Source organism: Condylura cristata, unplaced genomic scaffold (genome assembly GCF_000260355.1).
Source record: "Condylura cristata isolate star-nosed mole 26May11 unplaced genomic scaffold, ConCri1.0 scaffold00017, whole genome shotgun sequence".
In the NCBI taxonomy this organism is placed as follows: domain Eukaryota; kingdom Metazoa; phylum Chordata; class Mammalia; order Eulipotyphla; family Talpidae; genus Condylura; species Condylura cristata.
Window position 1 is genome coordinate 4,552,618 of NW_004567118.1, and position 21,257 is coordinate 4,573,874.

Genomic DNA, 21,257 nt, shown 5'->3' on the forward strand with positions numbered 1-21,257 from the left:
CCCCCACCCCAGAGTTTACACAGCCAAAAATCCTCATTGCTGATTCCTATGCCAGGAGTATTCTGTCCCTAGGAGTAGGCTGCCCCTGGAGGAGGAGGGTACAGAGATGCTCACTGTAAGCACATTAAGGTTAAGGTACCCAAGTGTGGGAGTGTCACTGGGTTTTAGATGGGTCAAGGCTCCTTGGATTATGTCCCACCGCTGTTTACTGTGTATGTGCCAGGGACAGGAAAGCTAAAAGCTGGAAGTGGTGGTAGAACAGATCAGGGCTTGTACTACACATGTATTGCTGTGTGTGTATCTGTTCCTAAGTGTGCTCAAGCATGTGTTCAGAAAAATAAAGCTTTGCATAGCCATCTGTGAATTTGGAGACAGAACATTAAAAAAGAGAGATGCCAATTTTGGCTAAGAAGTTTATCTAAAGATTCAAATATCAGGCTCTAGGGCTCCTTTTTCTGGCTACCCCAATATACCAGGGGTTAAGAAGGGAAACTGGTTGGAGTGACTTGGAGCTTCCCAGGCAGTTTCTGAACCAAATGGGAAGAAGGGAGGGCCCCACTCCCAGCACATGCCACCGTTACCAGATTAAGCTGGTTGCCTTGGTAACCTCCTCTCTGGGCAGGATTTGGGATTGTCAGTTAGGAAGGGGAAAGAATTGGGGAGTGTGGAGGGTGTGGGGACTGGAAATAAGAACAGAGAGACTTCTGGAAACTGGAAGCTTGGAGAGAACCCCAGCACCCCTCCAACTTTGAGGTTCAAAGTCAGAGGAAGGCCAGTATGGAATCATGGCCCTCTTAGAATAGCCATGGTTTCCACCTTGACTGCACTTCCTGACACCAGGGGAACTTTTAAAAAATACTGATGCCCAGACCACACCCATATCAATTAAACCAGATCTGAGATTGGGCTCTTTAAGTTCGTGACTTTTTGAAGACCCACACGTGATTCAAATAGCCAGGGTTGAGAATCACTGCTTCAGAGTGACATCCCTAGCCAAGTGGGTTGCAGGTGCTGAGACATGACTTTGGCAATCTGTACTTGCAGTTTTGACTTGCCCTCACAAAGTAGCAGGTAGAATTGTAGCAGGTATATGCCAATCCTGAGAGATAGAATTCACAGGGCAGTTTGCTGTATCATAGAAGAAATGGAGAGGGTAGCGCGAATGAGACTGGAGCAGAAAGCTTTAACTGAACATCCAGCCCATGAACTTCTAGAAGGGGACTATGCAGGGTTACCTAACGCTAACAGTCTATCCCTTACGTTCCCCTCCTTTCTGCCCACTGAGCAGGCTGGGAGGGCAAAGAGAACCTAGGGCCTTTGCTGAGCTTGAGTCTCTCCTTGCTGAGTCGGTTACCAGGGCAACAGAGAGAGCAATGGTTTCTAACTGCAGGACTGGGGAAGCAAGAGGCAGGGTGAGGGGCAAGCATCTTAACCCGCTTATTCCTCCAGCCAGTAGCCCAGCCCCAAGGCTGGTTAACATTCTTTGCATGACCTTAGCCCAGGTCCATAGTTACCCGTCCACACGGTGAGGAAGAAGGGAAGCCAACAGGATCTGAAGCGAATTAGTGAGCGACAAGGAGCCAGTCTTTCAGCTGCAGCAGTTGCACCAAGGTATTTTGGGGGAGTCCCTAGTGTCATTTTAAGATGCACCTTACTGCTTATGCCCCTAGTGGTCAAAGATTTATGTGACCCAAGGGCAGATGCTCCCAGCTCACACTAAATTCAATTGTTCTCCAGCTTGGTATAGGCTCAGTAGTGAACTTCTGTCCCAGCCAGAACCCAGAGGCAGCAGTAATCAGGTCAAAGCCAGGACTGCCCTGTGCTCATTGGAGGCCAAGTGGCCCAGGTAGCTGGCAGCACAAACCTCTGTTGTCTTTTCATTGCTTCATCTGCTTACTTGTCTACCAAGATTGCTAGAGCCTGTAACCCTTGACACTTCGGTGCCAGTGTCTATTTTTCAAGCCCAGCTACCCGGCTGCCTCTTCGCCCAGGACCTGGTAGTTATACTGATGTTTGATTACCATGGGAAATACCTGCCAAACACAAAGGTAGGCATAAGGGGCACAAAATGTCCACCTGTGTAGCATCTCACTAGTTTTTGTCCCTGAGACCTGGCATCTAAGAGTCAGGCGTCTGTTGACAACCTAGATGTGAAGACAGCTGAGAGCGAGTGCAGATGCACTTAGGGCCTGTGGGCTTCTCACCTCTCTGCACTTCCATCTCACAACCTTAGCCTGCCTGAGTTGTGATTGTATAACTGAAAAAACCAAGGTATCCTTTCCCCTCCCTCCCAAGTCAAGCTTCACGCGAAACACTGGCAAAGGAGTCAAGTTTACAGTCTAAATTTTATTATCTCCAAGTCACAATGCCGATCACAAGTGTGCACCTCTTAAAAACAGTAACAAAGACAACACGCATGGAAAAATTCTTGCAACAAACGCAGCGGACCAAGAGAGACAACTGTCACAGTGTCTTAAGGTCTGGGAATCTGGGCATGCTGCCCACAGGCTGGCGGCGACATCTTCGGGTTTAAGGCAAAGGGAGCAGCCTACAAAAGGCACAACTACCACTACCCCTGGAAAAATCTCTTATTTCCTGCTTGGGGGTTACAGTGAGCGCCTCTCTCCCTCCCACCCCACCTGTGACTGAGTGCTTAGGCCAGCTGCCAGAGAGAACAAAATAGTGACATTTCGGTGGGAAGAGACACAGCTACCACCTTCTCCCTCAGGTTCTCTAAGGGCCAGAACAGTGGCCAAGTTACCCCCGCAGATGCAAGTATCTCTTCCGTAGAGGCAGCGGGGGAGTGGATGCCATGGATGGGGAAGAGGGAGGAGTCCTTGATCTGAAAGTGGCTGACTTCCTTAAGTGCAAGCCTAGGTGTGGTACCCTCTGTTTCCAAGGACAGGAACTGGGGGAAAGAAGGTAGTAACATCTAAAAGAGTTGCAGAAGATGTGGAGAAGAGTAATTCCAAGGACAAAGCAAACTGCTTGCTGGATGATATTTGTCTCATAGAGATGCATTGGTCCACAGCGACTGGAAAGGGGTGTGGCAGGAGGGGTGGAAAAAGCAGCGCAGCCTCTAACTCCACTTACCTCCAAGACCAAGCCTGACCGACTGTGTGAATAAATGCACCTAAGGTGCAAAAGCTCTCATTCTGCCCTCCCTCTCTCACTAAAGGATCTGGTTTGCCTTTCTCTCCAGTTTTCCGTCAGTAGAGGACTGAAGTATGCCAGGGTACAGGGGTGCTGGTGGCTCAGACGCCTAAAAACTCGAGTCAAGAAGGGTTTTTACCACATACTTGGGCTTTTCTCCACAACAGGACTCTGCAGACAGCTGTTTCCATAAGGTTAGAGGAATTAATAGAATCCAAATATACAATAGCAAAGGCCAACCAAACACAAGGTCAGCTCTTTGTCGGCATGGAGGGGGAACACTGGCTGGTACACTGCCAATACCTGGGATGCAGGGAAGAGCCAGAAGGGAATCCAGAGGAGTGAGCAAACGAGAAAAATGAACTTGTCTCATTTAATGAGACACAGAAAGAAAATAGAAACTAAAATAATGTTAATTTAAAAACAGCAAGCCAGGCTTTAAAAACGAACATTTTAGAAAACAAAACATACAGGAAGAAGTTTCCCGAGAGCAGTAGGTATTTACATTTCCCAGGAAAAAGTGAAGAACAAAGACACGGGCTTCTGAAGGTGGACTCAGAAGCCTGGGCTGCCCAATCTTGCGTCTCTGAGCACAGCCGACTCAAGTGAAGAGTGGAGACGGCAGAAGTCCACTTGTCTCCCTTTCTCCGACAGAGCCTGTCCTCAGAGGAAGGCGGGAGGTGTCCTTCCTCAGCAGGAGTCACCCTGTCTCGTGGAAGGCCTCCCGGCAGCAGACAGCCAGATGTATGCCTCTTCTCTCCCGGGTCTCATCTCTGCTGTTTGGACAGTGGAGGGGCAGAGAAGAGCTACCTGACTGTTGGTAGATTCCCAAGCATTTATAAATCATTTCCCTCCCCCCCAAAAATCACATTTCTTACTAACATGTTTTATAAATACCTAAAAACCAAACACCTGCGGGTCTTTTCCCATGCCATTCAGAATTGGCTCTGTTTCACACTTCAAACTCAGATTTCCCCTTTTCCTTGATAAAGAACACACTTCAGTATTTTTTCCTTGTAGTTCCCTAAATGAAATTCTGCCAAGTCAACAAGTTTCTACTACAATACTGCTCAATGCACTTGCAAAACAAAGAAACTGGCAAGTCTAAGGACACCTCAAAGCTTCCCTCCAAGATGTCCCATAATGACAACTTAAAGGATTGGTTAGACAAATTTGTTTACAAGTTTCAAGAATGTTATGAAGAGTCACAGAAACTGTGCACTTACTTTCTTATGATAGGTTTAAAATAGTCAGAAGCTCATATTAACTGGAACCCCTGCTTACAACCTGAAACAGGAAAGTTGGGATTAGTTACCAGGTTATTAAAAAAATAAATAAAAAGACTGTGTTCCACAGAAACATGCCCAGGAGGAAAATTCTTTGGGGAAAAGGAAAGTCCACTACCACCGGAAGTGGCCTCAGCAGGGCAGGTTCTCTTACCTCAGGTGGTGGGGGCTTGATGCTGACTGGCTGGGGGGTCCTCCGAGGCGGGGAGGGCTTTGGCTGCACCTGCTGCTGCGCGGGGTTATAGTAAGTCACGCCTCCATACACCTGGGATGGGGCCTGCATCAAAGAAAAATGCCAGGGATCAATTCATCCAAGCCATGAAAGACTAGAAACATCATCCCATCACAAAGATAAAAGTACTGGGGAACTGATAATGTTTTAAATCTCTTAAGTTGCTCGCACTTTAATTACGCAAATCTGCCTTAAGATAGCCTACTTGGGCCCTCCCTAGTGGTGCAACGGATTGAGGCACAGCACTGCAAAACTAGCTACAGCTGCTTCAGCGCCACGTGGCACAGCAGACCTATCTGGCCCCAGGCCGCTCTCCTTGGCAGTATACTTTGTCCATGTGCCTGTTCTGCTCCCCACTGTCACTGATGAATCCTCTCACCACCCCTGCACCACTGGCCTATACCTCAGTTCTGTATCATAAATAAGTAAATTTTTACAAAAAAGCCTGCTTATGTTCTAGTTTCTACTTTTCAAAAGCAGAGGCTGAGTTTAGTGGTGACACTCCAGCCAGCAGATGGTGTCAGCCCAGCAGTACGAGGGCTGACAGGTAGAACAGTCTCGGGCAGGTAAATAAACAGCAACACAGCCACCAAAGTACCAAAACATTGGAACAAAACATTGTAAGAGAGTGAAGAGAATAAACACATGATGGGCATTACATAAGCTGCATTTCCAGCTCCTGACCACCAAGAGGCATCCTGGCGCTACGTGCAACATCTGTTGCACTGAAGCAGTCTGTTAAAATCCCTTGAGCAATTTTCAACGCCACATTCCTATCTGATTTAAAGTTACATCCACCTAGAAAAGGATGTCCAGTGGCCAGCTCACCTGCGTATTAGGATACAGATGAGGTGGCGGTGGGGGAGGCAGTGCCCCTGGAGCATAGGGGTAACTAGGATTACCAAAGTTCATGACGCCTGGAGCAGAAAAGTAAGTAGGGGCGAGCAACTGCTGAGGTGGTGGCTGTCCTGGAGACATGGACACGGGTGGGGGATAGAGGCCTGGGTTGGGCAGAGGTGCCGCTGTCTGGTGAGGATGTAAACCTGGACAAGGAGAGGAAAAGAAAAACTGAAACAGAAAACACTCATTTCCATGGAATGGCCTGGCTGGACTGCTCAGCACAAACAGGCTCGGGATGGAAGTCCGCAGGATGGACCCAAGAGGAGTCTGGTGCCCAAGCAGCCAGGATGGCCAGCTCAGAGGCAAGCGGCACAGAGCAGAGGAGGACGGGGTTGAAGCCCCAGACACACATCTTCACGCACTGGAAGCACACAAGCAGTGATACAGCGCTTACCTGGGTGGGGAAGGTGCATTTCAGGCTGCACAATCATGCCCTGAGGAGGCAGTGGGGCAGGGCTGTCACCATGGGTATAGATTGGTCCCTGGAACTGCACTGTAAGATATCACATTGGGACTCTCATAAACTCTCACTCCTCGTGTCATATGGGTAAGTCTCCTTGTCCCCCAGACCCTCTAAGAGATGTTCTCAATTTTCCACGAAGAAAACAGCAACCAGGCAATACATAATACTGTGAGGGGGTCCAAAAGGAAAATTCAAGTGGGAGGCCGGCTTCTGGGTTCACTTCACCCTGCCAAGAAAGGTACCCCAAAATAAGAAAAAACTCACATGGGTCGTAGTAATGTCCCTCCATGATACTGATATGCACGGGGGGAGCAGGGGGCTCTGGCACAGGTCTTTGCCGCTGGGATGAATAGCGTTTGGCTCGGCCACCCTGGACACCCTGAAATTAAGAAAGAGGCCTAAGCAAAAGCACTTCCAGAGGATGGCTCTCACACCAAGTCTTATTACCCTCCTCTAGGTGCTACAAAAACACTTACTTGGTACATGGCAGGCGTTTAATAAGTATTTACAAAAAATGAGTTGAAAACAATGAAAAACATCAAGATTTGAAGCTAAATGTTCTACCCTACGTTTCTGGAGATGCAATTAAGAAGAAACATGGGTAACAAGGGAACAATGACTTCAAATCCTATCTTGGTTTAAAGAGTGAGAAAGCTGTTACATCTGCTGCCCCCCACTTCTCCCCTTTTTTACCATTTCTTCCATTCGGTTAAACTGCGGTGGAGGGCCAGCTCCCATGTGTATGTGGTTGGGCACACCTGTAATACATCAGAAGAGCCAGGCTGAAGAGCAGGCTGATGTGAGACTCAGTGACACCATTAAGAAAATAACAGGCTGAAGACTCCAACATGGCAAATGCTTTACTTTCAACCTAAAAACATTTCTTTTAAACTATCTCTGCTTTCGGGTCTCCCTGATGGTGCAGAGGCTGAAGTCTCAGCACTACCAGCTACCCCAGGCCAGGGAGCTGACCTTTATGTCAGCAGCAGACCTCTCCTGTCTTGCTGACTGCTCCCCTCAGCACTGTTCTTCATTCAGTAGTTCACTGATTCTGCTCCCCACTCTGTCTCTGGACAACGATCACCCCAGTTCTTGTATACATAAATAAATAGCAAAAAATTTTAAAAAACAAAAATATTTCTACTTCCTATCAACACTGACTGGCCTTTCTCTGACATTTGTCCACACTGTCTGCTACCTTAATACAGAAATAAAGCTTTTGATTATGACAAAAATTGTCTCAGTGAGAAAATCCAAGTTCAAAATTTTCCCACCAACTATTTCATTGTAAAGACTCCTTGGGAGGTTATAATTAGCACCTCGTGTTATCAAAAATATTGAAAAACCTCAGCCCAAAAGTTTGTAAGTGACAACTGTTGAAGGCAGAGGGAGTTGTGAATGTACTGCTTATTCCTGGTTTGGGAAGATTCTCCTCTGGCTAAAATTGACTCAAAGCAAAAAAAGCACTATGTTCCAATGGCAATAAGAAGGCAGCAGGAGGGTGTACTGCTCCACCCACAAATCAATTCCAGGTCCAGTTTAGGCTACCCTGATTTTTGATCTTGGGGGCAGAGAGGCAGGGGTGGGGTGGGGGGGAGGCAGGCAAAAAAGATGTCACACTCTGTCCAAATGAAGATTTCCAACCTTTACATTCAAATTAGATTTCAAAATCTAAGGAAAGGATCCTCTGACCCATCCAGTTGGAGAACAGAATGGGCACAGGGGCTGGGGGTCGGTCCTAGTCTCTAGACTACGCTGGCAGTATGATACCCACGAGCCACACAGCCATTTAAATACCGATTAAAACTGAAAGGTCAACTTCTCAGTCACTGGTCACATGACAGGTACCCCAAACCACCATCATTATAGAAAGTTTTACTGGCAGTCTGGTTCTAGAATATTAAGGAAATCAGAGAGGCTTCCTGTCAAAGAGATTGGTTGTTTGGGCTCTCCCTGGTGGCTCAACGGGTTAAAGCACCACATTATGAAGCTCTCCGAAGCCACTGCAGCACAAGTTCGATCCCGGGCCAGGGAGCTGACCCGCATGGCGTGGCAGACCTCTCCTGACCCGCCCGCTGCTCCCCTCAGCAGTGTACTTTGTCAATCTGCCTGTTCTGCTCCCCACTCTGTCTCTGGTGAAGCCTCTCACCACCCCTGCACCTCTAGCCAGTACCCCAATTCTGTATGCATAAAAAAATAAATCTTAAAAAAAAAAAAAAAGAGATTGGTTGTTCAAGTCCAATGAGTTTCTGCCTCCACATTTAACCATTAGCTCATATAAGAACACTGCCTTCTTTTACTTTTCTCAGAGATTGGTAAAGGATATCCCATTGAGTGCTTACTGCCAATTAACAGTAGCCACGTAGTGGGTAGTGTGGGTGGCAGACAAAACTGCTCTAAAGTCTTCGGAACAGACCCATGAGTTCATCTTTCTCAGTTACTAAGACTACGGATACTTGTCAGATCCCTGAGAGATATTACAGCCCTGCCCCTAAACCCAACACAGCAAGGGGAAAAGGTGCCTACCCCGAAGTTCACGTGGCTGCAGATATGAAGGCTGCCCGGGACTCCAGTTCTGTTCTGTTATATTCAGCTGTGCCACATCTTGTTCAAGTCCACCTGTAGTATTATCTACAGGAGCCTCCCAGTTCCCCGTCTTAGCCGGTGGAGCAGGGGCAGCTTCTGGCACTGGAGGAGCTGGAGTTAGCCCTTCAGGGGGAGGGGGCACCTCCTCTGCAACCTTGACCGCATCTCCAGCTTTGACTCTGGTTCTCCTTGCCCGGGAATAGGACTTCTTCTCAACAGGCCGGTCAGGGGCTGGTGGCACAATGTCAGGAGCAGGAGCTGGTATCTCTAAGGCAGCTTCTTCCTTCTCAGGACTGCCAAGTGCTTGAGCCTCTGCTTCTGGAGACGGATCCCTCACAGGCGTCTGCTCCAGGCGCCGTGACCGATAATTAACCTCATGTTTAACAGTCTCACCAGACCGGCTACCATGCTGCCCACCAGCCTCTACAGGCCGAAAACCAGCACGCCCTTCCTTGAAGCCCCCAGAACGAGAGTAATTCCTGGGAGCAGACATGCGACCAGTGCCTGCAGCATTCCTATTGATAAATGTCCTAGGTGGTAGGGTGCCCCCAGGACCCTGATGGCGATGAGACTTGTTTGACCGTTCACCAGTCCAGTTGGGATCTCTCTGTGGAGGACTTCCAAACCTGGATGGAGTGGAGAAAGTCTTAAGGAAAATAAACATCAAAAGGGACCACTAGAGGGTCAGAGAAACTTTTCATAGTCCTCAGCCATCTGTTACAAGCTGGAATGGCATTTAGACAAGCAGAATTCTTTCTAAACATGAACAGTTTAAGCTCCAAACTTTTCTCACCTGGGTTTCCGGATTCTTCGGGGTTTAATGTCATCAGGATTGTGAGCTGAACGGATATCATAGCCATAAAGAGCAATCAGTTCCTGTCGGGACTTTGGAGCCTGTTCATCTTCCCTGAATTTGTCATGCTCCCAGCGGCCTTCATCTTTCCATAGCTTTCGCTGACGCCCTTTGGGTCTGGACAAAACCAAGAAAAGGTGTTTTCAACAGGCAAAATCTGCCAAGTAAAGGTGTTCATGAAACAAACAGGGTCAGGCAGGGAAATAGTAGGAACCTCATGTGGTCTCTGCATCTTCCAAGAGATTTACAAAATGGGTGTCCTAAAGCAACAGTGAGTCAAAGCATCTCAGGGCTCAAATGCAACAGGAATAGAAATAAGTAGTCTTCAAACTACTCCTCACCTTTGAAGCATCCCTCTCCTACAGACAGCACTTCATACCCAGAGACCTTGAGTCTCAGATTAAGGGAGACAGTGGAAGTATGGGTCTGGATCCCAGCTCCTCCACCAAGAATTACCAAATATTCTATGCTTTACTCTTGCTCATTTGAGAGAGATCATCTTAATATCTACCTTAGACTTGTGAGTATAAATAAGATTAGCAAAAGCACTTGCAAAGTGCCTGACATACTACAGGCACTAAATACTAGCAGCTGCAGCAAATGAATGTTACCTGACTTCCTCCTCCTGAGTCTGACCTCGAAGGTCATGCTCAAAGAAGAGCCCTTTCCTGGGTATGTATGCTGGGTTCTTCCGATCTTCATCATCATCCAGATGCTTAGGGCCTTTTTTACCCACTTTGTTTTCCACAGGCTCAGTGCTCTCCTGGAGGGCAGATAAAAGGATCCTCACTCTCTCCACAATTGAAATCCCTACTCCAGTTGCAAAACGAAGGGCTTTAGTGGGTACTGACCTGGCCGTCCCCACTCTGTCTCTCTCCAGTCACCGTGCCTTTGGTGTCAGGCTTTTCTTCCCCCTTCTCTTCTTTTGCTGAAGAATTGGCAGCATCATTGGCTTCTGATTTTAGCTCCACTTTGGAGTTTTCCTCTTCACTATATTCCCCTTCTTCACCCTGAAAAAGGTTTCCCTGTCAGCTGTGGAAACAAGATCTGAATGGTACATTTTTATTTTCCACTCTCCAGGAAAATATTTTCCAACAACCTTATTACAATGTAAAATTAAAAGCAAACACTGATATTCTTATTAAAATGTCCAGGGTGGGAGGGGAGACATCCCTAGTGGCGCAAGGGGTAAAGTCTCAGTACTATGAAGCTATCACCAGCCACTGCAGCATGAGTTCAACCCCCAGCCAGGGAGCTTACCCACACGGCACAGCAGTGCCTTTCCTGTCCTGCCTGCTCTCCCCTCAGCAGTGTATTTTAGTCAATCTGCCTGTTCTGCTCCCCACTCCATCTTTGGTGAATCCTCTCACCTACTCCACACCTCTGACCTGCACTCCATAAATAAATAAATCTTTTTTAAAATGTCCTGCTGGGGGATATTGGTAGCCTCTTTTTTTTTTTTTAAAGATTTATTTTTTGATGCATACAGAACTGGGGTCCGGGGCACAGGTGCAGGGGCGGTGAGAGGATTTACCAGAGACAGAGTGAGGAGCAGAACAGGCCGACTGACAAAGTACACTGCGAGGTGAGCAGCGGGCTGGTGAGGAGAGATCTGCTGCGCCATGTGGGTCACCTCCAGGGTGGGGATCGAACTCATGCTGAGGTGGCTTTAGCTTCTCAGTGCTGTGCTTTAACCCGCTGCGCCACCAAGGAGGGCTCTGGTAGTCATTTTTTAAGTGCTTTAAAAACACACACATATGTTTTATAAAGATCCAGTAAGTTTTCTAGAAAAATATGCAAGAACTGTTAACAGTGGCAGCCTCTGGGGAAGAAGCCCCAGATATAGAGGGAAGACCGTAAAGTGTCTGACACTACCTTCAGTAGGAGTTTAATCTTTGTTGACTCTATGTGAGGGAGAGAAACAGGCAGTGCCTAACACCACAGCACCTAACTCAAGTTATGAGTCCTCCCATGAAAATGGCTCAGTGCAGACTCCCCTTTTAGAGGATATAAATTTTCATGGCTCTCCAAGAGGCAGCTCAGTACAGTGTCCACTGACTGAGAAAACATTAATGACAAACAAATCCTATAATTTTAATAGTATTTTATTAAGCATATTTTTAAAAATAGTAATATATACATAAAAGTAGGAAATGTATAACTAGCCTACAGATAATGAGCTAAGCCAGTATATCTGCAAACTCCCTGCACTAATTCCATGATTTCCCAAGGCACTATTATCCTCAGTGAGGAACAGTGGCTTGTTATTTTTGATATCTATGACAAGAAAACTAAATTATCTGTAGCGTGAGATTCCCTTACCCCAAAACTGCAGAATTACATAATCATAAAATTTTGACCTGGAAAACTTTATAATTTATACAACCACTGCAACCTAGAAATTAAAGAAAGCTTAAAGCCTAAGTGCTCTCTTCCCTCACTCCCCTCTTCCCTCTCCTGCCACTTCAAGATCTGGATAATCCTGCTAGGAACAGAGTGGTAGGCCCTATCCACACAGGAGAGCCATCAGGAAGTGGGGTAACAAAGATATAGCTAGTTCCAGGCCTGAAAGGCATGGTTTAGGTTCATTCTAAGACGGGCTCTAGAATAGTAATTCCCTTTAACTTGCCTGCCCACACTGGCAGAGAATCACTTGAGTTTCTCTGTGAATTACTGTGATGAAGCAAGAAACTAAAGCTTTAAGTCTCTGCCCTTTCTTCAAGTAAAGCTGAGTTGGTTTCATTGGTCCAGTCAAGCCGACTCCTTCCTTTTCCACATGCTCTTTCCCGCTCAGCATCTAGAAAATCCAGCGACCAAGTGTTTTGGGCTATGACTCGCAAAAGGTGATACTGGGGTGAGAACCACAGAACTGAGGGCAACTGCTTGATCATACCCACACTGTGAAAATCAAGACCTTACCACCTGCTTCCAAACACACTACGCTTTGTGCTTGATTCCTCCCATTTATCCTCAATCACAAGTTTTCATTCCTTGTGAGATGGAGATGGGTGGGTGGTGATCACCCAGTTCTTTCCTTCAGAACCCTGCAGGCTCTGAAGCAGAAACTGCAAGAATCTTGCTTGGTGTGTACATGCGACCTTAATTCATGACACCTCCCCCTGTCCCTTCCCACACACACACAACACTGCATTCAAACATCTTAAAATAGTATCGGCATGATTAACCAGGGAACTTTGTTTTTATGCTCCACTGTGGATGAATGTGAAATGAGGCAATTCTTCTATTCCAAAGGAGAAACTAATTTTGTTTCCAGGGCAGGACAGAGAGATACAAACAGCACAGAGCTGAGGAGATTCCAAATTAGAACCAAGGTCTGGTTTAAGTGAAGTCAAGATGCTATCCTAGGGTCAAGCTGCTGTGGCCAAGGGCTGGCATCAAAAACCTTAATAGAGACAAACTCCCTTACTACAGATCCCACCACTTCAGTAAGCACACTGCCAACTCTAAAGCCTAGTTCTCTCCTGAGGCAACTGCTTCTCTGGCATTACTTTCATGCAGAATTTTTTTTTTTTTTAAGATTTACTTATTTATAGGCCCTCCCTGGTGGCACAATGGGTTAGGTGGATGCTTCAGTGTGAGATTGATCCCCCCCACCAGAAAGATGACCCACATGGCGCAGGAAACCTCTCCTTCTTGCCTTCTGCTCCCCTCAGCAATGTATTATAGCCTGCTCTGTTCCCTGCTCTGTCTCTGGTGAATTCTCTCACACCCACACCCCCATACCTCTTGTATGCATTAAATACTTAAAAATCTTTTACAATAAATAAAACAGAAGATAGCTCAAAATGATCAAAGACTTCAAGTGCAAAAACCATAAAACTCTTAAAAATAAAATGTAGGGGTTAATCCTCACATTTCTGATTGGTACAGATTTAGCAAAGGTTTCTTAGAACAGTTACTTCTCCAAGGAATATACACAAATAGAAAATGCTCAAAAACCACTAGTCATTAAAAAAATACAAACCAGGCCCACCCTGGCGGCACAACGAGTTAAAGCACAGCACTAAGAAGCTAAAACCACTTCAGCATAAGTTTGATCCCCAGCCCCAGAGGTGGCCCACATGTGCAGCAGACCTCTCCAGACCCGCCCGCTGCTCCCCTCAGCAGTGTACTTTGTCGATCTGCCTGTTCTGCTCCCCACTCTGTCTCTGGTGAATCCTCTCACCGCCCCTGCACCTCTGGCCTGTATACCAGCTCCGTATGCACAAATAAATAAATCTTAAATAAAAATAAAAATAATAAAAATTTCACATGTACTAAAATGACAAGAATTAACAAATCAAGACTGTAACAAGTGCCTTGGAGAAACTGGAATTCCCATATGCCACTGCTGGGTATGTGACATGGTGCAGTCTCTTTGGGAAAGTTTGGCAGTTCCTCAATTACAGTTACCATATGACTCGGAAATATTTCTAGGATGTATATCCACAAAAAAATTACACACTAATGTTTATGACAATATTCCGCATAACAGAAAATCCAAATGTTCCTCAATGAATAAATGAGTAAGGAAAATAGCAGCACTGTCACGTGTCACTGATGTGGATACATTAATGATGTGGATACATTTTGAAAATGGTATGTCAGGTGATTTCACCTTGCAAACATCAAAGTGTAATCACACAACTGGGACAGCCTACTGGGACCACCACCATCAATGTGGAGACCATAGTTCAGCAAAAGGCCACTAAGTGATACATGACTGTATAACTGCATGATGTAATATATTCAACCACAAAGAGTATTGACACATGCTACCACTTAAGCTGCTAACATTCTAAATAGAAGAAGTCAACCACAGAATCTATCAATTATGACCCACTCACATGAAAACGCAGACTAGGAAAATCTCCAGATACAGAAAGCAGTCTTGTGGCTGCATAGGGCCATGGGGATAAGGACAAAGGAACTGTGGAGGATGGGGATAGGGTTTTTGTTTTTTGAAGTGATGAAAATGTTCTGGAAACAACTGTGGTAATGGATGTACATAATGTGGATATATAAAAACCAGAGAATTGTATACTTTAAATGGATGAATTGTATGGTATGAAAATTACATCTCAATAAATCTGCTTTAAAACCCTGTGTCTATTATTCCTGTCCATTCTCAGTTATTCCTTTACCTCTTCATCTCTTAAGATTTTACATGCCTCTGACTTTGTATCTTCTCATGATCAGTCAGTCCTTTCCCACATTCACTTTCTTCTCTCTAGATGCCTTAACCCCTTCATTTCAATCACTAATAGCAATACCCTCAATTCCTTTGCTATCCCCCATTTGCCTGGGAGTGGATCAATTTAAATGTCTGCTTTCTCTAGGTTCACAGCTAGACTAGTCACCCTTGCAGGGAATTAAAAATTAAGCAAATCCAGGGACTGGGGTAGCTTAGGGGTTAAGTCTCAACACTATCATTGCTGTAGCTTGAGTTTGATCCCAGCCAGGGAGTGAACCCAAATATGGCACAGCAGACCTCTCCTGTCTCACCTCTGTTCCCCTTAGCAATGTATTTCAGTAAAGCTGCCTCTTCTACTCCCATTCTGCCTCTGGTGAATCTCCTCATCCCTCTGTTCCCCTCAGCAGTGTATTTCAGTAAATCTGCCTGGCCTACACCTCAGTTCTTTCTTACACACACACACACCCCCCACAGCTCACACACACACACACACACACACACACACACACACACCACCTGCACACAAAATCCTACAACCGTACACATCAGTGCCACTTGCAACCTCAACTATTTTAATATACGTTAGATTCACAAGTCCTACCCTTTCTCTCTACCAACTGCTCCCTTCCCCCAAGATCTTTACTTGTTTTTCACAAAGGCAGTATCAGCTTCTTCCCCATATACCTTTTCTTTCCAACTTTTACAGAAAAAATGATTCCTTGTTTGATTCCCACTTCTCACATACTCAAAGATACCAATAATGCATTAATTAACCATTAATCCCTTTCATTTCCTTTTATACACAACCCTTTATTTTGATCATACTCTATTCACCAATTAAAAAAACAAACCTGGGGCCCTCCCTGGTGGCGCAGCGGGTTAAAGCCCAGCACTGAGAATCTAAAGCCGCTTCCGCATGAGTTCGATTTCCGCCTGCCCCAGAGGTGACCACATGGCGTGGCAGACCTCTCCTGACCCGCCCGCTGCTCCCCTCAGCAGTGTACTTCATCGATCTGCCTGTTCTGCTCCCCACTCTGTCTCTGGTGAAGCCTGTCGCCGCCCCTGAGCCTCTGGCCTGTACCCCAGTTCTGTATGCACAAATAAATAAATCTTTAAAAAAAAAAAAAAAAAAACCTGGGCCCTCCCTCATGGTGCAAATGGTTAGGATGCAGCACTGCAAGCTAGCAGTAACTGCTTCAGTCAAGTTTGATCGCCACCCCAGAGGTGACCCACATGGTGCTGCAGACCTCTCCTGACCCGCCCGCTGCTCCCCTCAGCAGTGTACTTGTCAGTCGGCCTGTTCTGCTCCCCACTCTGTTTTTGGTTAAGTCTCTCAATGCCCCTGCACCTCTGGCCTGTACCCCAGTTCTGTATGAATAAATAAAATCTTAAAAGAAAACAAAAACAAAAAAACCTGGGCGCAACCCTGGTGGTGCAACAGGTTAAGACACAGCACTAAGAAGCTATCCGCAGCCACTGCAGCACAAGTTTGATCCCCAGCCGGGAAGATGACCCACATGGTGTGTCACACCTCTCCTGTCTCCCCACTGCTTCTCTCAGCAGTGTAGTTCTTCAATCTGCCGGTTCTGCTCCCCACTCTGTCTCTGGTGAATCCCCTCACCGCCCCTGCATCTCTGGCCTGTACCTCAGTTCTGTATGCATAAATAAATCTTAAAAAAAAAAAAAATTAGACGTGAGGAGTAAAACAGTAAAGCAAAGAATATTTTGGGTAGTAAGAATTCCATGACATATTACAGAGCACACTTCACACCTGTAAACAATGACCAGAATAACCAAGACCAGGATAAACTCTAACATGAAGAAATAAGTGCTAGTGACTTATAAGCAGAAGAAAGCTAAGTGATCAGTTTTGTTCAAGATAAAAATTTTTTGCTCCCATAATCTTCCCATGGACTTGGAAATACCAGCTTGCAGGAAACACAAAAGATAAGAGGGAACATGTTCCATGAGTGAGCCATCTTCAAAATTTTTTCAACAGATAAACTAAGGAAAAGGAAGGAAAAACTAACTTGTAGACTAAGAGATCAAATTTTAAGAAATAAGCAAAACTAAATGTTAACATCTAGGAATATATAGGTAGTAACCAAAAAGTAATGCAAAGAAGTACAGAACTGGACAAATGGCAGATATCCAATTTTTTCCTCTTAGCCAGATCACTGCTGTCAAGATAGCACAGCACTTTCTGGGATGGTGACAATGTTTTATCTGTGCTGCCCAATATAGCAGCCACTAGCCACATGAGGCTACCAAGTACCTGAAGTATGGTTACTGCAACTAAGAAACTGAAGTTTAGCTGTTTTATTTTTAATTTATTAATTTACATTTATTGATTTATTTATGCATACAGAGCTGGGGTACAGGCCAGAGGCACAGGGGCGGCAAGAAGATTCACCAGAGACAGAGTGGGGAGCAGAACAGGCAGAACGACGAAGTACACTGCTGAGGGGAGCAGCGGGCAGGTCAGGAGAGGTCTGCTGCGCCTTGTGGTCACCTCGGGGGCAGATGGGGATCAAACTCATGATGAAGTGGCTTTAGCTTCTTAGTGCTGTGTTTTAACACGCTGTGCCACCAGGGAGGGCTCTAGATGTTTTTTTTAAAAGATTTATATTTTTTTATGCATATAAGAACTGGGGTGTAGCCAGAGGTGCAGGGGTGAGAGAATTCACCAGAGACAGAGTAGGTAACAGAACAGGCAGATCGACTGAAATACACTGTTGAGGGGAAGCAGTGAGTGGGACAGGAGAGGTCTGCTGCGCCATGTGGATCAGCTCCCAGCCCCCAGTCTTGCCTTATCCATTATTCATCCTCTGCTCTTAAGCCTCCGGTGGCCTTTCTTTATTTGCTATTAGAGTAACATCCACACTCATTCACAGACAGACGATGTGTTGCTATAAATTCACACTCAAAAAAACCTCAGTGAATATGCCATACCGTGTTTGTGTATTTCCAGGCTCTGCTAACTACAAGTATACTCACCCCAAAACTTCTCTCCCATTACTCTTTGCATTCCCATTACTAACTTCAGAGAAAGAAAGTCAAGCATCTCATCAATCACCATATTCTGTGGATTCTATACCCTAAAAAATTTCAATTCTCTTCACTTCTATTTTACTTCCATAAGTCCATTCTGAGCCTAGAATGACTGACAGCTTGCCTAGGCCTCCACAATAGCCTTAATATCCTGTTTCAGTAAGAAATAACTGACCAGATTTTTGACGTAAGTAGTCCTTGGAACTGACCAACACTGCTTTAAAATTTAAGTCTAATCAAATCACACTCTTGTTTAAAACAAGGCTTTTTCAATTCCGTTAGTTAAACACAAACACTTGAAAACTCTGCCTGGTTAACTCCTACTCAGCTTTTTCAGGCCTCTAGTTTAATATCCCATCCTCTAGGAGTTCCTAAATACCTTAAACCTAGTTAGCTGCCTCTGCTCTGTGCTCTCAAAGCAGCTGATGCTTGACAGTTAGCAAATCATACTGAATTATTTGCTTAGCTGCCCCCTCCCCCCCAGCAAGTAAATCCCCCATGGGCAGAACATGCCTGTCTTAAGCCAGTGTCTAGTACAGCTCTTGGAGCACAGAGCAGATCCTTAAAAAGAAGGAAGAAACAAAACATTTCATGATCTGGCTTCTATTCACTAATCTGACTGCATTTTTGGTATTCCAACCACACCAAACCACTTTGAAGTTTCCAAATATTCAATCTCTCCCACCTTTGGGCTTTTTGTGCCTGTTCCTTCTACCTAAAACAGCAGTTTTTGCCAAACCCAAAGGCTGAATGTCTGACTTTCTATGCTGTAAGCTCCCTAGAGGTGCTCACTGTTAAATCTCCAGAGCTTAATGAAAAAATTCAAATGTAGCAAGTCATATAAAATGGGTATTCTTTGATCTGAACAGAATCCCTCTTGCATATAACCCATTCAAAATTCTATTCAACCACCCCAGCAAATAGCCATTCTGATAGCATCTCTAATAGCTTACCTAATCAAATCAAACAAGCTCACAAAAGCGTGGCTTATGGAAACTTGCTGCTGAACAGAGAGAAAACCTCATCTAGAAAATCCTTAGGGAATGATTCAGAATCCTGCACTCTCAGGGCTTCAGATACAATGGGAAACAAATCTCCAACTGGCTGCCTTCACTACTTAGGTAGCACAGGATTTCAAACATCCTGAAGGGCTTCGGAGGGTCGTGTTCTCTTACTTAGAGCTTTATTTAAAAAAAAAAAAAAAAAAGAGGACTAATTTCTTCAGATAGTAAAAAGCCAACAACTACTAGTGTAATGCATGTGGCCCAAGTTTTCTTCACTCTAGCAAAAGACCTTTCATAACAATTTTTCAGAAGCACGAATGAAGAACACACAACAGAGGTAAACTTGTGAACCACAGGTTATGTACAGGTATCTGAAACACATTTTCCAAAGCACAGGAAAAAGAACCTATTACACTCACTTCTGAGTCTTCTGCGCTTTCATAATCCGAGAGAACAGCTGGGGAAAAAAAAAAAAAAGAAGTAAAGAAAACAATGCAACAGGAATTATAGTTCCATCACTAGTCGGCTTATTTTGTGTCAGGTTAAGATTCATGAGAATCTTAACCTATGAGGTACGTAAGATGACTCTCTGCGCTTGCAGATGGCAAACCGACTAGCCCAGGACCCTTCAACTAAAACGAACGCATCATTACTATGCTACAGAGAGCCTCTTCGGGCACCCTCCCCCAAATGCCTAACACAGCCTGAAAGGAAGTCAACCGCTAGAAATAGGTGACCTGTTTATGGACCAAAAAACCCTCTTGTCATGATGCTACTCACCATCGCCCTCGATACCATCTTCACTCTCCTGAGAGAAACGAGAAAACATGGGTTAGTTCTGTGATTCCACCGGGTGGAGAGCTGAGGACTTAACAGAAAATGGTTGAATGGGTGAGGAGGAAAAGTATATCTTAACAAGCGGCATCCGTGAGAGGATCGGTCTCTTCACCCCCAGCCCTAATTTCCCAACAGACATCCGCTTTCCGTACGCAGTCTCTGCCCTCCCCCCCTCCCCGAAAGCCCCAGCCTCCTCTCTTCCCTTGGGGTTCCGGGTGCAACCGCACCTCTCCGCTCGCACACAATATGGCCCAGCAGCAACCAGCAACTCAGCAGCCAGCCGTCGTCACCACCCCGACCCCCGCCCATCCCGCTGCGCGAACTCACACACTCGGACTCCTCGGCGCTCTTGGCGCCCCCGCTCTCCACCCGCCGCAGATGAAGGGCCCCGGCCCGGCCTCCGCGCTGAGAAGGCAGAGAACCGCTGCCACCGCCTCCAGCGCTACCGCTGCAGCTCGCACCGCCCCGAGCCGGGGAACCGCCGCTGTCGGAGCCTGAAGCGCCAGATTCCTCGTCCTCCGTGTCCTGCGATGCGCGCTGCCGCCGCCGGTCCGCCATCTTACGGAGAACGGCCGTCGCCGGCCACCTCCTTACACACCACGCCCGCCGCAGGGGCTGCCGGGACGAGCCTTTCCCAGCAGGCTTTGCGCCTAGCGCGGCCGCCCCGCTTTGCAGGGGCGGAGCTGGGGGTGGGGCCAGCGCCCTGCGGCACGTTTGTGGGCGAGCGGGATTACGTAAATCGGTGACGTGCGGGAGGGGCGCGACGAGGCCCCTGATTTCCCCTGGGAAGGCCCGGGGCGTGGGGAGCGGCGCCCAAGCTAGCTGCACCCGACTTCGCCCGGCCATCTTGGCTTTCCGAGTGGGAGGCGTTGTTGACCTGTCGCATCTCTGCGGCAGTGGAGCAGTTTAATGGCTTTCCGTTCCCCTTCCTGGTTCATGCCTACGTTTGGAGCAGCTCATTTTACTGCATGGGTTTGCTTGACAAGTTCAAGGTGAACCTCTAAAGCCTGCTGCATCAGATCTGCCACACCGGCCTGCTCTAGGCTAAAGGGCAGAGGAGAAGCAGTTACCCTTAGGGAAGTCTGAGGACTCAAGTTGAAACGTTTATCCTGTGTCCTAATTTCCTCTTCTCTCTTCAAGTCATTTCCCTTCCCAGTCATCACCTCCTCCAAGGTGCAGGCTGGAATAATGTTAAGTTTTACCAAGATTTTATTCTGAAGTGATATCCTCATGTTAATGGTTACCAGGCAGGTAGATGAGGGACTGCTTGGATTTTCAACTGCGAAAAAAATCTTTGGTCCATAATAAAGACAAGCAAGGTATGGAAGCTAAATTAGTGCACCTTCATAATATCTAATAGGGAAATGTTACTTCCTTTCCTCGGAATGTCTTGCGTTAACCATTTTTACAAGTTGTAGTCAAGGATTCAGATGCTTCTCAAATATATAGACAGTAATACTGGAGGTCATTCTGGATGCCTTCAGATACTATCAGGATTCCAAAAGATCTCTCAGGTGGCTAAATGTGACAACCTGTAAATCCGGCTTCAAAAACCAGCTGCCTGAGTTCAAAATGGAGGATGTATTATTTAGTAAGTGTTTGAAAAAACAACCTGGATAATCTTACTGGTCACAAGGTAAACTGATGCAGATAAGGTTGCCAAGTTTAGTGTCAGTAGTGAGTCTGCCACATTGCCGT

At 46.2% G+C, this 21,257-nt stretch overlaps 1 protein-coding gene across 3 annotated transcripts; it reads right to left on the reverse strand.

Annotated features, from left to right (window-relative positions):
• Positions 1–2,333: 2,333 nt before the first annotated feature.
• CASC3 (cancer susceptibility candidate 3) lies at positions 2,334–20,171 on the reverse strand. 3 transcript variants are annotated; one of them, XM_012726514.1, is made up of 14 exons: positions 19,887–20,171; positions 19,503–19,530; positions 19,142–19,179; positions 10,325–10,483; positions 10,085–10,236; positions 9,414–9,590; positions 8,561–9,246; positions 6,728–6,792; positions 6,299–6,413; positions 5,966–6,064; positions 5,500–5,714; positions 4,594–4,716; positions 4,380–4,440; positions 2,334–3,926 (listed from the first exon to the last, which is right to left on the reverse strand). In XM_012726514.1, the coding sequence occupies exons 1-13, from the start codon at positions 20,115–20,117 to the stop codon at positions 4,417–4,419; spliced, it is 2,112 nt and encodes a 703-aa protein (XP_012581968.1). In that variant the 5' UTR covers positions 20,118–20,171; the 3' UTR covers positions 2,334–3,926; positions 4,380–4,416. The 3 variants fall into 3 exon arrangements, with proteins under 3 accessions (XP_012581968.1, XP_004684283.1, XP_012581969.1); XM_004684226.2 differs by having other exon boundaries at positions 2,334–3,929; XM_012726515.1 differs by having other exon boundaries at positions 2,334–3,929; positions 19,503–19,590; positions 19,887–19,957.
• Positions 20,172–21,257: the final 1,086 nt, after the last annotated feature.